The following is a 16775-nucleotide window of genomic DNA, read 5'->3' as shown; positions in this document are numbered from 1 at the left end:
CAAAACTCAACTGGGCAAGTCCTGAGCAGCCTGCTCTAACTGGACTGACTTTGAGCAGGAGGTTGGACCAGGTACCCCCAGAGGTCCTGTCCAAACTGAACGACTCTGAAATTGGGCTTCATATATTTTGATTCTCATGGAATAGGTTAGTTTTCAGATACAGTGGACCTTGGGGTTGTGATACAATCTTGCACAGATTCAGCTCAGCTTCGCAGCCCTATAGGTATAAGCACCCTCTTCTTGTGGGAATAACTTTGTAGTCTTTAGGAGCTACATATGTAAGAAAGGAAAAGCCATTTAGGCAGGTACTGTGAAACTGCTCAGGAATCAACAGAAATAGCTGCCTTTCAAATCTAAAAGGAACTTTTTTAAGAATAAAAGCGTAGTCCTTTTTTCCTTATTCAAAAAAAGAACAACCACCACCTTCCTATTTTGACTCTATGTGTGGGCTGTGATTTTCTGATGAATTGAGTCAGAGAGTTTTCGACTAACACTGCACAATTATGGAACACAAACACTGTTAATAATGTGAATGTGGAGACTCTCAAGACAACAACGTTCTTGAACGGACACTATCCTTTTTAGCTCAGGAACAGAAATGGAGCCAATGGGGAGCAGGACACATCCCAGTCACTTCTGAGAAAACCTTTCAAGTCATTTGCTTCTCTATGTTTTGTTACTTTCCATCTCCTGGCTCTGAGTTGTTATTGTTGTTTTTAATAGATAATACCAGCTTCAACGTTTGGAGGAACTGTTMCTTTTCTGCCACTGTTGCCCTTTTTCTTTTCTTCCTTTAGCAAATGTTGATTTCCTGCAAGTTAAAAGGAGCTGGTTTAACAAAGCATGCACTGGATTCAGGAGTGCAGGGGGGCTTACTCGTGCTACTACTGCTCCAGGGTCTTGAGCTTGACTATTGGTGGAAGGATCTGCTTCTGCTTTTACAATAGTTTGCGTTTTCCCGCAGTTTGGTAGTTGCCTCCCCTTCCAGGAGAACAGCCAGCTGCACCGGGTGCCCCTCCAGTCTACTCAGCCTTGGCAGCTTGGCTGAAACAAAATTATGCTTTAGATTAAAATCTATATACTAAAAGTTCTTATACTTTCATTATAAGGGATAGCATATGCTCAGTAGCAGATGAATTAAGTGATTAAGAAACTCTCCACTTTTAACATAGACATCCCAGTATTTTCAAGTTTATTGTAGTTTTGGAGAGTGCTTACTCATTGCAGCTATAATGTAACAAGCTGGACTAATGTTTAGTGCAACACCCTGCAGCAAAACGAAAGACAGTTGATGGAGTATTTTCATCATAGTTTGCTGAGTAGATTGTCTATGTTTTTATGATTTATTACTTCCTTGTTAATGCTTTCTTAGGTGTTTGGAGAAACAGTGAATCGATTCAAGAGTTTCCAGAACAGGGACTGCTAATTGTTTGAGTTGTGTTTACTGCTAGAGAGCTCCAGTTTTGACAAGTCTCTTGACCGTATGTTAATACATATGATTAATTATTGTTATGGGCATCCAGTGAACTGGATAGGTAACACTTCAGCACTATTATTTCTTTCTGAAAAAGCAATAAACATAATTATATATTGGCTGTATTGCCAGGATTGCAGGTGGGAAAAAAAGGTGCTCTTGAAGATGTTTTGGTGAAGTGTTGTTCCTCATCGCACCCGGCACAGAAACCAAAGGGCACCAGTTGAAAGGATGAGGAAGCAGGTTCAAAACAAGCAGCCGAAGAGCTGCAGCGTACGGCTCGCCAGTGAGCAGCCGGTGTCACTGTCAGAGAGCCGCAGAGAGAGCGCAACCCCACAGACAGGACGCAGGCAGGCCGGTGCTTATCTGAATGCCAAAGCTTCATGCAGTTTTGGAAACAGACCAGAGAAATTCCCAAAAGAAGCATTCCCTGTGGTTTATGACTGGCACAGACGCCTTGGCCAGCATGGGGAGTCCCTGGACCCTGTGGACCGGAGGCTGGGGCCGTCGCAGGGTGACCGTGAGGCACCCGGGGAGCTGAGCCCTGCTGCAGGATCCCTGCGGTAGTGCGTCGCGTGGATGCAGCAACACCCTGTCTATCTTAAATGAGGACAAGTGCCATCTGAGAAGGTTAACAAGCACTCTTCAGTGATTGCAAAAGAAGTAATTTGGCCTTTTCAACTACTCGCTAACTTTGAGAGGAAGCACGTGACGTGAAAGAGGGTTATTTAGCTCCATAATGCCATTGTCACAAAACATTACACATGATCTTGCTCCTGTCCTGCCGCTGGCTGCTTTCTCTCAGAGTCACTGGATCCTGGGCACATTTCATGGAGATGGTACCTCCAGCAAAGCAGCTGGAAATAACCCACAGAGCAACCCTGGCTCTTCTCAGAAGTAAGTGGTGCCTGATGTAAATTCTGACATTTCAAATGAATGAAATGAAGAAATACAATAATACTTAAGTGATTGTGCTCAATACACCTAGTGTCATTAAAATAAATATGTATTCTTTCAAGAAACCCAAACACGGGGAAAATTGCACGGTGGTGTGACAGCCGGGGTAACTTCACCAGTGAATGCAGGATGTCACAGTGACRGGAACACAGGCGGCGCAGCCCACGGCAGGAACAGGCGCATGAGCCAGGCGCTGCGGCCACATGGAGATGCTGGCTGGGTCCGGGGACGACTGGCATGGGGCTGGCACTAGGTGGCGGGTTGCCCACCCTGGGACTGCGCGCTTGTCTGGGAGAGCCAGAGGCCTTGCGCCAGCATCGTTCCCTTTTGGACCACATCACTGGCAAAAATTAATTTTCCTTGAGGTTGTACTTCATTTTCTTTGCTTATAAGGAAGGGGGAAGGCTTCATGTCATTCCCCAGAGAGACTAGAGAAGTGCTCTGCGGTTGCTGTTGAAGAGAAAGATTTTAATAAAGCTGTTATTGATGCTTTCTGCATGCAACTGCGACATTGGGCAGCGCGCAGGGCTTAATTTGGCCACGGGGTGATGCCAGGAGAGCTCTGCCAGGGATGAACCTTTGGTCCAACCTGCCAGGCCTCCTCGCTGTTGGGCAGCAAATGGGCGTTTGGCCTCCACCACGTTCCCTGCAGTTGTGTCTGTGGCAGGGCTGTGCTTGTGCGAGTCCCCACGCGAGCAGCACAATGTGGCTGAGACCAAACATGCGAAGCAGAATAGGCAGTGACAAAAGAAAAACAATTGGCAGCCAACACACGTCCTGGCTAAGCAGCTCTTGTTTCATTTTAAAATATCAGGTAACAGATGCAATCGGAATGGCTGTGCTAGACAAGAGTCTTATAAAACAGTAAAAACAATATAAATGCGGTTTTAATTGCCCACTCCATTTAAATTGCTTTATCCCGTGCAAATTCATTATTTCTGGAAAATTTGGCCCAAGCTGTTATAGTAGGTGGTAAAGTTTGCAAAAGTCTATGAAATTTTAGATTGTAGCAGCGGCAGCCTGCTGGGGGAGGTTATTGCACAGTGTAGGTTAGAGTATTGCTGTTTACGCGGATTCTTCAGTCAGCATGTTGGAGGCAAGGCGCAACACCAGGCATCTGGAAGGAGAAGCGCCACTGCAACCAAACAGGGACTTTTTTGTGTTCCTTGTGTCTGCAGGTGGAGAAATGGTGCCACTGACCTGGAATAGAAATGGAAACCAGCCAGGCAGCCACCAGGGTCAAGCTCTGCGTTTCCCATGAGCCGGGGCTGGGCTGGCAGCGTGGCAGGGAGGATCTGGGTGCTGGCTGGTCGCAAGGTGCTTTAATGGTACCTTTGCCTCTGCCAAGGCTTTGCTGGGTGTCATGGCCAGGCTGGTGGAGCAGCGCCTTCCTCCTTCTGTTTCTGCTGTTTAATGCCACCATAAGCCACTGCAGCGTGTTTAAACCAGCCAGCATTTTCCCATCTGGCCTTCCCCAAGCTGCTCATAGTAGCCACAAAGCAGAAGGCATTAAAAGAAAATGTAATGAGAGTGAGTGCAATGGCAAACCTGTCCGTGTCACTGTTTCCTACCTGTGTCCTCCACACAAGGCCCATGATTAGCCAGGCCCGTAACAGCATTACACAGCGGTGCTCGCACAGCACAAGCGGGGGAGAAGCGGACACATTACTTTGCTCGATCTCAGCAAGCCAACGACTGTTTCTCCAGTGACATATTGGAAGCAATTTATCAGCTAACCAGGCCTGGATTACACCGAATCAGCGCACATGGTACGAGCATGAGGGCATGTTACTCACTGGCCCAGTGACGGACAGTGAGGTTAATTGCTGTGCTCAGTTTTAGCCCATCATACTCGAAAGGGAGGAATGCGCTTCACTGTGTGTGGGGGGAAAAAAGCCAAATAGTTTCTGGAAAGAAAAGCATATTCCTTTAATCTGTTTGAAAGCTTTGGGTACATCAAAGTACTGGCAAGGAGAGATAGTGCTGATATAATTGGTGTGGACACTTGCAAAGGTTTCGATGAAGACCTTTGTGAAAGAGCTGTTCTTGGGAGGCYGAGCAGGTCACAGGTTACACACTAGCTGTGAAACAGAAAGCAAAAAGCAGGATGAGAAATGGTCCAACTTTGCACAACTATCAGTACCCTCCTGCTCAGCAACGTGCCCTGGGTCCAGCGCTGTTCAATGCACGCAGCCGAGGAGGCAACCCTGGATTCAAAAATCAAGACCAAAGAGAGGAGAATTGTGAAGGGGCTGCCAAAGCCAGGTGACTGGGTCAAGGCTGGGACGAAGGGACTATTCCCATGTGGACACGTCCCCAGCAGGGCACCGTGGGGTGATGGACATGATGCTCCTGACACAGATGGAAGTGGAGATCAGCTGTCGCCTCCCAAAGGTAAAAACTCAGCCGGGCCCACAGGCAGCTCAGCCCAGTCCTCCACTGAGTATTTCAGATATTTGTTATAATAACACGAAAAACTCCTACACAAATGAACAGAATGGGATAAAGATCAGGAGAGAAAGACGCAGAGAACGGTAGCCAAATGGTTTGATGTTAAGGAGCAAGGCAGTCCTCTTCAGGAATCACTTGTTCTCACTAACTCCCAATGGATATGTCAAAGAGAGAGGGAGGACGTGTTTCTGAGATGGGAAAGTAAAGAGTTAGAATTAGAGTATGGCTAGGCTTAAATTATTTTAATTTCTAGGGGAAGTGAGTAGAAAGTGACGCAACGGTAGTATAAAAAACAACAAATGGCACAAAGAAGGTACATACGAGTACTCCTGTTTACACTTTTCACATAAAAAGAGAACAAAGGGATAGTCAATAAAACCGAATGGCTGCGAACTGCCCTGGCTAAGCGAAATACTGTTGTTCTCATGTGCTGTGTGTAATTAGCCAGGGAACTCAGGGTACCAAAATATCTCTAACCTCAGCTGCAGAGAGAGTTTCAAGAAAGGGACAGTAATGCACCTGAAAGAAACCAATATCTACAGTTATATTTGCTATATATTAGGTACATTAGCAGGAAGCAATAATATGGTTGTTAGGAGAGAAAAATTCTCATGCAAATGTGAATAAATGGGAATGGGGCAAAAATCCCTCCTGGCTGGTTATTCCAGAAATCGCCTTCTTGGGAATTCCTTGCTCCTTCCTCTGAAGCTTTTATAGCGGCTATTGGCAGCAAGCAGAGCCCGCAGAAGCCAAATGCCTTTTTCTTACCCCCCACCTCATCCCCTGCCTTGCTCTGGCTGCCTCCTGTGGCAACGCAGCTCCTTGCCCAGCTCTTGGCCAAGGGACATTTCCCATCCTCATCCATATGTGACTGAGAGAAGTAAAAATAATCCTGTCTTTCTCCATTGACATGCAGTGATGTCTCCCCTATTCCTCATTGAAAGGAACAGAAATTAATCTTGGAAACACTTCTGCCTGGCTCTGGGAAAGCAGTTACTCCCGGCGCACATCAGTGCACCTTGGGGAGTGCTGCTACCTGGGTAAATATCAGTGAAGGTCAGCAGTGGGGAGGTGGGGTGGGAAATCACTTGACAGATCAGTCCTGAATTTAAATAAAGCCCACAATTGCAAAACTGCATTTGTGGAAACCTTCCTTTTTTTGTCCTTGCTAATCTGAGGTAGATCAGATTTGGGGCAAAACCCCCCAGCCCTTGACTGTGCCCACAYAGTTGAAATAAAAATAATAGTCACCTCGTCCTAACCACCCCCCCCGAGAAGTCTGTGTCCTTGCAGGTTCATAACCCCAGATGTAAACCACCCTTCCCCAGCACTGCTGCCCGCTCCCAAAGGCAGGGATCTCCCGGTCGCCCCAGTCCCCAACTGTCTCGCAGCACCATTGCGGTGCCTGTGAAACTCCTCGCGAGGCCTGAAGTCAGCAGAGGGTCAGGAGTGTCCTGCCCATGCAGCATCCGGTGGGGACGTGCACTGGGCAGCCAGCAGTGCTCCCTGAGGAGCGCCGTGGCCGGCACCTGCGCCCGGGGGGTGATGTGCAGGGGTTTTCACATGGGACATCCTGCTAGAATTGAATGTACGAGGCAGCCATAAAGAGAACATCTCTTTTGTTGGTTTTTTTTTAAGACTTTATTTGTCTAACATGCTTGACCAAAAATTACAACAACAATCAAGTTATGCCAAAATGATTAAATAACCTTTAAGCTTTCATACCTCAAGTACTTTAAATGATATTTTGAAGTAACAGCTGCTTTCATATCTTTTTTTTCACATAAAAATACACAGTATTTTGAAGATACCTTAGGAAAAATTATTTTTAAGAGAATAGTTTATGGTTGACATAGAAATTTTGTCGAGGCTAATAAAAGGACCTCTTTCCCTCACTTTAACATTTTAGTACCTTAAGTGCCATGAATGAATGTAAACATTTCAGACTTCTTTAATATACAGCCAATTTCCTGCCACATTTGTTTCAAAATGCTTGAATTGTGACTCGCTAAGACACTTTTATTCTAACTATGTGCTATTGTTCATCTTTCCAGTGATGGCAGACGTTCATATTAAACTATGAATTTCAGTTCTTGCTGATTTAGGAACTGATCTTGCCATTTCTACACCAGTAGTTCTTGCAAAGTAGCCCCACCTGAATTCGCAGCAGGCTGTTCATGCACATGTGAGCGATTCACCTAAAAAACAGTTGCAGAATGAGGCCTATTGTTTTGCTTTTTGTTTCAGGAAAAAGCAGCAAATTTGTTTAGCTCCCAAGTCACCAACCAGCCTACGAGAAAGGACAGATTTGTGGCTTGTCATGTTTTCTGATATTAGTGGGTCCGTAGCATGAATTGGTTATGGGGTCAAATTTCCCTGCTTCCAACAGCAGCTGGAAGAAGAGCTGTTGCATGTGGGAGGCGTGGGAAATGTAATGTTTCTGCCTACCTTGCTCAGATTTGAGGTTGCTAGTCTGGTTTTGAGAAACAGGTGTTTTAAATTGTATGTGCATATAATGTACACGCAGCTGCTACACAAAGCTCACATTTATATCCATATATCAGGCAAAAAGTAACATACACAATTGTCCAGTCTGTGTGTGCAAATATGGGCTATGCGCATACCTGCAAACAACCCTGTATTGGTAGCGCAATGATTTGCCTAATGTGTGGGAAGGAGATTAATATATAGATGCAGTCAGCCCCCCAATTCAGAATGTCCGCAGTCAGGATACAGCAGTTAAATAATCTCCGTTAAGGCAAAAGGCTCTTTTTGATTTCTTTGAAATTGGAGAAGTTTGATAGCTCAAGGCAGAGACCCATTTCCTATAGGGCATGTTTGAAGCACATTATATTGTGGGGGTTTTTAGTCAGGTCTAGAGCTACCACCCAGGGCTGGACTGAAATCCCAGCACATTCAACACCTCCGTTAACCTGCCGAAGAGCTGCATGGGCAATACTCGTGTCGCGGTCCCAGCCRGCTCCTGCAACGTCCCTGACTTTGCCCAGTTGCGTCACATTCAACGTGCCAGGTAGAGTTCAGCTTGGCCGCTCAGTTAGTCCTTGGCCTCTCTCGGCGGTGTCTGCTGGCGGGCGAAGAGCAGCAGCAGGTTTTGGGAGGTGAGCCCCGCTCTGTGCCCATCGGCGTGTCCTCGTCATTCATTGCACTTATGCTACTACACAGCTCTGCAAAGAGAGATGCCCAAACGCCACCTTGGAATGCCCCCCGTGAAGTACGTAAAGCTTCCCCGAGGATGAAATTCTCACAGTGACATTTGATCACCTCCGACTGGGGCCACATTCAAACCAGTAATCTCATCATTGGCTGCAAGTCCCATTAACAGGTTTTAAACAAAAAGTCCCACTGGGTTTTATTTAAAATACCACTACTGAAAATCATTGGTTTTTTTTTTTTTTTTTTGCTTTTTACATACAATCACACATTGCCTTACCATATGAAAACACAATTATGCTTTTTTTTTTTTTTTTAAGGGAAATGTCATCCTTTTTCACAGGCGAGGCCAGGTTACAAATTCCTGAGTTTATACTGCACTTAACACAGTCTCCCTTCTTGAATGCTGAGCTGTTTACAGCATGCCGGCAATATGTACCATTTCCCTTACCATCTGTAATGCCAGATGTAGTAAAACTTCATTTCAGTACAGTGAATTAGGGCCTCTATTGCATTGGTTTTGAAAAGATGCGAAGACGTAGACCTGGAGGACTTGGAATAATAGCTTTCCTCCTGTGACTGGTCATTCGCATTCCATCTTTTACATTTGCCATGTTAATTAAGGGAAAACATCTTCACCACCACTTTTCTTTTACCAAGAGCTCACTGGGAAACATCTGAAATGAGGAAATCCTAGTCTAAACACTTATGTTTAAACTGCAAACTTTCTTAAAGAAACACTCCTTTGAAAGATATTGTTCTTTTAATAAGTCCAATATAATGTATGGTATATACAAAGGTCCCCACTTGATATATATATATATATATGTGTGTGTGTGTCGAATGCATTCACTTTTCTGTGTTCACAGATATTTTAATGGTGAAATGTTAAAGTCTTTATCTGCTTCCGGCAGATAATGGCACCAAAATGTCTTTGTTCCTCATCCGTTTTTGTCACTCAAAGTTATCTCTGAAGAACTAACAGGGAAAAAAGAAGAAGGTTTTGCTTTTTTGTTGAATAGTTCCCTATTGAGATTCTCAGCCAGCAATATAAAGTTGCTAATATGTGGAGCATGACATTAAACCCTTATAATAATCATGTGTTCCTTGGCGTAGGTAAATCAATAACTATAGGTGGGTTCAGAGGCTGGTAATTCACAGTGCACACAGATGCATTCACATAGGTAGTAGTTCCATCAGCCATTACGCCATAACCTACAAAGAAGAAAAGCTCTGGTTACTCTTATTATTCACTTTTATCACACAGCGATGATGAGCAGGACTCAGGAGTGCCACATTCATTACTCAGAAGAGTTTAAAAAATTCTGCCCATGCACAAAGTGATGTTTTCCTGGACTAGTAACATCTTTGTCCCAGAGCAGAACTTTTTGCAGCCTTTTAAATTCTGTAAGAAAAACAAAATTGACTCTCAACAGCTAGTGGCTATAACCCCCAGCAGTCTCCTCCCCCAGCCTCCTTAGAAATATTGATAGTTTTCTTTGAAAAGCTTTTTTTTTCTTAACTTTGTCATTTTTGGAGGGGATGGGAAGATAGAGCTTAGACAATTTCAGCACTGAACAAAACCTTATTTCCGATCATTTATGCTTGCAGTCATTAATACACCAAACTTTGGGCAACCATCATTTTCCACCATTGATTTCTGTCCGATGTACTTTTTTAAAGCAACCCATGAAGAAAAAGGATTGCATGACTAAGGAGTGTGTGTGCATGTTTACCGGATGGGATTTGTCTGTGTGGGAACCTCTTCTTACCACACACTTTTGAACTTGTTGACCAATTTCAATCAAATTTGATGGACACTAAAATGCCTGCCCAGGTAGGGAAGAAGGACTTTCTTAATGCATTCTCTGAAGGACATGGTGAATTCACACCCTGAGACGCCATAACATTTCTACAGGAGAAAACACCTTCTAAATGTCTCAGCTGTGGAGAAGAAGCTTTCATCGCCTCTCCTGTCTGACTAGACACCCAAGTCAAAGAATTCCAGAGAGAAATCTGCAGGAAATCAAACTTTGTCAGTTCTAATGCTTGTAGAAATACAGCAAAACACTGTTTCAGAAGGTGAAGAAAAATCCCTTCAACTGCCCCAGCATTATAGAGAAGTGGACACACTCTCTCCATTGCCAAAAAATTTTACATGAAAGACTAGGAAAAAAACATCGGCTTGATTACAATAAAACTAAAAGCTTAATATTGGAAACTTGCATGGAAATAAATGCATATACGATCAATATGACGAAATGCATTCACAATCATAAATATATGACTTTGGGGAAATTACCTAGTAGAAAGCTTTTGTAACAAGGTTTAATTCCACCATTAATGAAGTTAATGGTGAAATGTATTAATTGCTACAAACATACACTGAGTTATAAAGCTATTCATATCCCAGGTACCTAGGATCCTATAGGTTTTCTGAGTGCAATTTCATGTCTTATAGAAGCATTGCTAGTTGCAGATTTTACAAACAAAGAAACAGTAGCCAAATTCCTTTCTTCTTTCCTTAAAATATCCTGAATAATGCAAGGCCTCCTGGACTCCCCGCGGAAAAAACACACAATAATTAGGGACTGGGGAGGGAAGAGAACTCTGTCAGGTTCCTGTCACAGACATGTCTTAAAATCGCTTGCTGCTTGCCACAGAACGATTGTTCTGTGCAAAATGCAACCCGCACCAAGGATGGCTAGCATTGCTGCTGGGACTTCGCTCGCCTCAGCTACGCATTTGTAGAGAACAAAATCGGCTTGCTAATACACTGTCTTAGCTGGAAGATTCATGAATGCTACAGTTTTCACTCTTCCCCAAGTGCCAGAAGAGAGTTTCCTTTGCCATGACCTCAGGCAAGTGCTGGCTAACGCAGAATCGTAGCTGGAGCCCTGCTGTGCTGCTTGTCACCTCCACGGGGGGACCGGCAGTGAGTCCAGGCGTAGAGGTGCTTTTTTGGCAGAGACAGCAGTGAAGAGGGGGAATAGGGACGAAACATCCCTTCTACGCAGCTCTTCCTCCTGTATGTTTAGCAAATGACTGCTGCAGATGTAGCTCTGCTCAGTCAGGGGAAGAACTCATCTGTTCATATCCTGCATTCCCACTACAAAGAGCAGCTTCGTTTACACAGGCGGTCTGCAATGGGAATTCTCCTCTGCAGAGATTTAGCGTCCCACTGCAAAACAGGCTATGCACTTCCCAATTTGTTTTCTCTAAATTATGATAGTTTACAAGAAGAGTACCTTGTTTCTGAGCTCTCATACCTACCGTGCCAACTGCATTAATTCAGACCATTTACCATTCTGTGGAGGCGCCATTCTCTTCTCTTGGGAGCCAAAGCTGGGCTTGGTCTTAGCAGATGGGATTTTGTTTACCTGCCTGAAGCTTCATGGCTTACTAACTGTTTGCTTAGACCCCCTGAAACTCACCTGGCCTACGATTTCTGACAGGACAATGAATCTGAACTGTATTTGTGTACAGATCCTCAAAGATTGCTGTCACAGCAAGGGGATAGGAAAAAGTACTGTCTATGCATTGTTTGTTTTCTCTGTGCTTTTAACAGCACTTTGGACATTACCTAGGCATTAACAGGTCACAGCAGATAAGACACATGAGGAGAATGGACTTAATCCCTGCCTTATAAAATAATGATCGGAATGTCCTCCTCCATCAGTTTTACGCTGGCACACCTCTAACCAGTGTCACTCCTAACCTAGCAGGGTAAAAGTGCCAAGCAGCAAGTCTGAGTGGGATTTTTGGGGAAGGGTAATGGTTCTGCTCAAAACCAGAAGTATCTGAGTGCCAACTACTCCATTTTTTCCAGTTGTTCGTTTCTACACTGGTGAGAACCGCAGATATCCTAAATTGAAGGCTGGAGCAGTCCCAGAAGCAGCAAGCTGGCAGCTGTGGAGCACCTTTTCCTGCCAATAAGCTAACGTTGCCAAAAACTAAGCAGCTGATAATACATGCTTCTGTGCCAATGGGTACATTTCTGCACAGCCCAGTGGTTTCTTTTGGTACAGACACTGCTTGAAGACTTGCTGCCATTACATGTGCACCCCTAACAGGACAGACTCCTTCTCTGAGATGAACTCCTACTGTCATTGACTTCAGTGGAGCACGTTTGTCACCATTTACTGACTTATGTGATGGGAATTTATTTTTCCAGTTAAAAATCAGACAGGCAAGAGAACATTCTTGTTTTGTCTGGGTGCTAATTGTTTCCCCTGCCAAAGCAAATCAATACATGAATACATATATTGCACTTCTACACAAGTCAGTGGTAACATCCCTCTTGATTTTATCTTTGTACAGGCACTGATAGGGGGGCAGACAACCTTAATTGTCCAGTCTTGAAGATTAAGCCTTCGAAGCACCTCCCCACCCAAAGCACTTTTACCCATTTTACAAAAGCAGAAACTGAGACACGGAGAGCTTACCTGAGTTATCTCAAGTCACACAGAAATTCAGCAGAGGAAAACTGAATCCATCAGTTCTAATATTTAATCACTTTCTGTAACTACTGGACTTGTGTCCTTATTTTAAAATTCACAGTAATTCTCACTGTGAAGGAGCCATCACCCTATTTTATAGACATGGAAACTGAAAGAGAAACTGAGGTACAAATATTGAAATGTGGGTATCAGCAAATTTCATCTATATGTATATATGAAGCCAAATAAGTGATCTGAATTTCTGAGGGGCTTCAGTTCAGGTATTCAGGTCTGAAAATGCTGGTTCAAGCAGACAATTTCTGTGTTCATGGTTTTAAATACAGATATAGAGAAACATTTTCTAACCTTCATGGATATGTCCAAAAACATGAAGCCTTGGCTGTATTCGTCTCTGGACTGTGTTCAGCAGCTCAACACATCCTACCCGTTGCATTTTCTTAGGAACCCAGTCTAGAAAACCTTTAGAAAAGAAAGGAAAGCTTTAAAAGAAGCCAGGTTATCTGCAAAGCTTTACTGCTGTAGTATTCAAAAACATTTCTGAGGTTTAATGTCTCCCAGCTTCTCACAAGCAGTCACAGAAGAATTGATGGGGGAAAAAAACAGTGTTTTCCTTGGTCAGTAGAAGAGGAAGGAAAGAAAAATATTTGAAGAAAGACATAAGAGCTGATCCAAAAGAAAAGGACTATGATCATTCTTGCCAACTGTTTTTGSAAGGGGAAAAAAAAAATCACTGCAATTAAAGCACTTTTGCACTGCTGTTGGCAGCAAAGCTCAATGCTTCATCCGTCCTTCTTCCTTTAAGACACTAAAGAGTACAGAGCAGTACATCCAAAGTGAGTGTCTAAAGTCAGGCATCTAAATCAACATTTAGCTGTTTAAATCTAGTCCTAGATTCTAGTTCTAAAAATGAAGCACTTTGTCTTTAATCTTTGGATCTGGTGCTGCTAATATTCAAACTATATTGTTATCACATTGAATCTTCACATTAGTGGCACTCGGGTGAGGAAYGCATAGGGTGCCAAAAAACAGTATCCTCAGGTAGAACTGGTTTAAGGGCTCCGTGACATAGGAAACTACACTAGCCTAAATGTATGGACTTTAGCTAGCAACAGAAATTCAGTCCTTTTGCAGCAGATATGTTTGTAAGCGCTATATTTACTTGCACAAAGTTCTTATAAAAAATAATTTTTTAATGAAAACAGACAAAAATCTTCACCAACTTGCTTATATGTCTAACATCATGACTTCAGAGGGATGTTTACTGTCAACAAAAGCCTTGTGTTTCCTGGTGCTTCCTTCAACTAGTAGTATATTAGAAGGATGTTGTTGTATTAGAGAGTTTGGAATAACTAATCTTTTTTTTTTTCTTTCTATTGTTCTGCCATTTTTATCAATCTGGAAAAAAAGAAGATACAATTATTCTGTTTTTCCCTTCCTTATTTATGCTTGTACTACCACTGTATGCCTGCCATAGCTTTGTATCTCTGACTTAGATTGCTGTAATCGTGTGAATACTTGGTGCCTTTGACAAAATGGTGGCCAGCCAGAGAGGTACAGACTTTGGGCCTAGTTTTCCTACGTGTATTTTTGAGGCCATGTCGAGCACGGCTAAGGAGCCAACCGACTTAAGAAACCAGAACTACGATGTTCAAGCTCTTGCGAAACAGATGTACCTGAGCTTCACAGTAGATTCGTACATTGAGAGAGACCTCTTTAGATGCCAGTCTTTGAAAACTGGCTCAGTACATTGTGCGGGTTTATGAAAATCGTAAAAATTTGCCCGAGTGTCAGAGCTACTCAGAGAGCTAAGTCCGACTTTCAAAAACTATTTAGGAATGCAGTGTCCTAAGTGTCGATTAGAGGCAATTCTGATAACAGACTTAGACTCCCAATTCATTTGGACACTGATGAAGATGCCAGCTTGGCTCCTGAGGAGTTTGTGTTCAAAGAGAAAATGCAGCTAAATTCAGACAGGGGAGAGCAATGTTCAGCTCCGGAAATTGATTCTACTGGTCACTTTTGTCCTCCAAAGCAGTTCAAAATTCAGTGTATGAAATATTAGCTTTAAGATGTTAAAGTGAGCCCAGCAGCTCTTCCAGAATCCACTTCCTGCTTTTTTCAGAGTAAATGCATTAGAGCAAACTCCAGGTTTTGCTGCCTCAACGATTTGGAACAGTTAATTGTCAGAATGTCTGTGGTGAGCATAAAGGCAAAAGTATTTCCACTTCAAAAACTTTGCAAACAAAAATCCGTAAAATTAACTTCTCCATTAAATTAAGCATTATTTATGTTGAACATGTTTTTGTTTACATGCATTATCACCCTTCTGAAGCTTTCCCATATGTTTGCAGCTTATTATATACACCCGACTACACAAACTAAGAATAATTGATTACACCTAGCTAACAATTAGAGTTCATCTTAGGGTTTTTTTAATGTTTGGTTACTTGAAACAGGTTTCTGCAGCTGTCAGGAAAGTATAAATCTTTCTCATAGACAATCAAGCAGACAGCTACAAATGAAGACTTAAGGGTGAAATTAAATTAAAAAAAAACAAAGAAAAGGAAAGTCAACTTTTTGAAGAGAAATAAAAGAATCCTAAATGTAGATCTTAAGAAGTCAGGGAAAGGACTTTAAAAGTTATCCTACACACAAAAGAAACAAAAAAATGCTGATATAGAAATGAGCATTAGCATGGATTCCATAATCATGAGTACTACAGTTCATGAGCTATGAAAACATGGCATATCTTCATTAATAAACAGGTTCCCAATAAAATGGTCATTAATAGCTGTTTAATCTTTGTTTTCTCATCCTGTGTGAACCTCCTGCCCTGATTTCATCCCAAAGTACTACTCTAAAACAGAAAAAAAGTAAACAATTGTGGGTTGGATTTTTGTTACGCACCTAAGTGACTTAGAAACACAAATTCTACTAACTCTTAATGGTGTTTCTGCTTCTAAATCATGCAGATAATTTTAAATCTATCTAATAATGTAGTATTAATTGGGTTAGGAGGATGCGTGCTCTTTTGAAGTGGGGGAATGAGAAAAAAGCACAGAAAATGAATGATGGACAGAATTTAGGCAACCATGCTGGAGAAAAAGAGGAATTTGCAAGAGGGTTGATTGCTTTTCATGATCATTAAGAACAGCTCTAGTGATGCTGTCCAAGATCAGAACAACAGTAATCAGCTTTCTGGTTAAAATAATTGGCTGGGAGGGTCAAGGAGGCTCCCATCTCCCAAAACGTCTGTGGACAGCGCTACATAATAAGGAGGTCCTGTAAGTAGGCAAGAGTGCTAATTTCTTTTGAAGCATCATATATTTGTTGCTATGGGGGCCAGGGATACCACCAGCTGATGCCCCCAGGCAGAGTGTTCTCTGCTTCAGCCATCTATTAAAGCATCAATAAGAAAAAGACAAAGAAACAGGAACTTTTAAAAAAGAAAATCCTTGGAGGATGGTTTAAGCTTAAGAAAAAAAAAAGAACAAATACTGAGGAAGGGAGGGAGTTGGGGGGAATTCATGTTATCCAGTTATAGTGAGTGCAGATAGGAGGCTCCTCCTCAGAATTATCACAATTATTAAATTACTCCTTTATTATTAAATTTACTATTAAGTTTATTATTACAGCATGCCAGTTGGACTCCAGCTCTGCCTTGCTCTCTGGAGGCTCTGCTCCCCTGCGGTTCCTATAGGCTGCCTGGAGAGTCCTGCAGGCTCAATTAGCAAGGTGCATGATGCTGGCTGGTGTCAATCCTGCTCTCCACCTTCAAATGCTGCATTACAAACTCTAGGTATAGGGATATTCTTTGAATGAACTGAAGTTTGGATTTCTTTTACAGCTAATTGGCTGAAGCAGCTGCTTTTAAAAATGGGTTTAAAAGTACTGATATTTCTGCTAATGTTTTAAAAACATATGACGTAAACAAAACAATATCACAGATTCAGTGTTACCACTCAGGCCTTGTATCCTATAGGGATTAGCCTCAGTACTAATTATTCAGAGCTGACATCTGAAGGCCTAAACAATTCATTTCTGCCATCCGCTTTTATGATACAGGTCCATATTAAAATCAGTCTATGGCATAGAAATAGGTTAGGTGGAGTATCAAAACACTTGCCCTCATTGTGAGAAACCATGCTCACAAAGAAGCCCTTTCCCCCAGGATTAGTGAGCAGTGGAATGCAATCCTGTCTTTCTAAAGAAAAAAAAAACCACAAACATTTTAGATACTTTCTCCTCCAAATTTTGTAAGA

The 16775-nt window shown here is 42.7% G+C and overlaps 1 protein-coding gene across 1 annotated transcript in view; it reads right to left on the bottom strand.

Moving 5' to 3' along the window:
- Nucleotides 1-9124: 9124 nt before the first annotated feature.
- The window catches only part of MPPED1 (metallophosphoesterase domain containing 1), a 65370-nt gene continuing 57719 nt past the window's right edge, over nt 9125-16775 (bottom strand). Inside the window, exons 6-7 of the mRNA XM_026067823.1 lie at nt 12859-12972; nt 9125-9268 (exon numbers count right to left, since the gene is read on the bottom strand). Of these exons, the coding sequence (XP_025923608.1) occupies nt 9150-9268; nt 12859-12972 (233 nt within the window). The 3' untranslated portion in view covers nt 9125-9149. The remainder of the gene's footprint in view (nt 9269-12858; nt 12973-16775) is intronic.

This window comes from Apteryx rowi, unplaced genomic scaffold (assembly GCF_003343035.1).
Source record: "Apteryx rowi isolate R43461 unplaced genomic scaffold, aptRow1 scaffold_263, whole genome shotgun sequence".
Taxonomy (NCBI): domain Eukaryota; kingdom Metazoa; phylum Chordata; class Aves; order Apterygiformes; family Apterygidae; genus Apteryx; species Apteryx rowi.
Note: the sequence above shows the minus strand (reverse complement) of the source record. Positions and strands in the feature narration are given on the sequence as shown.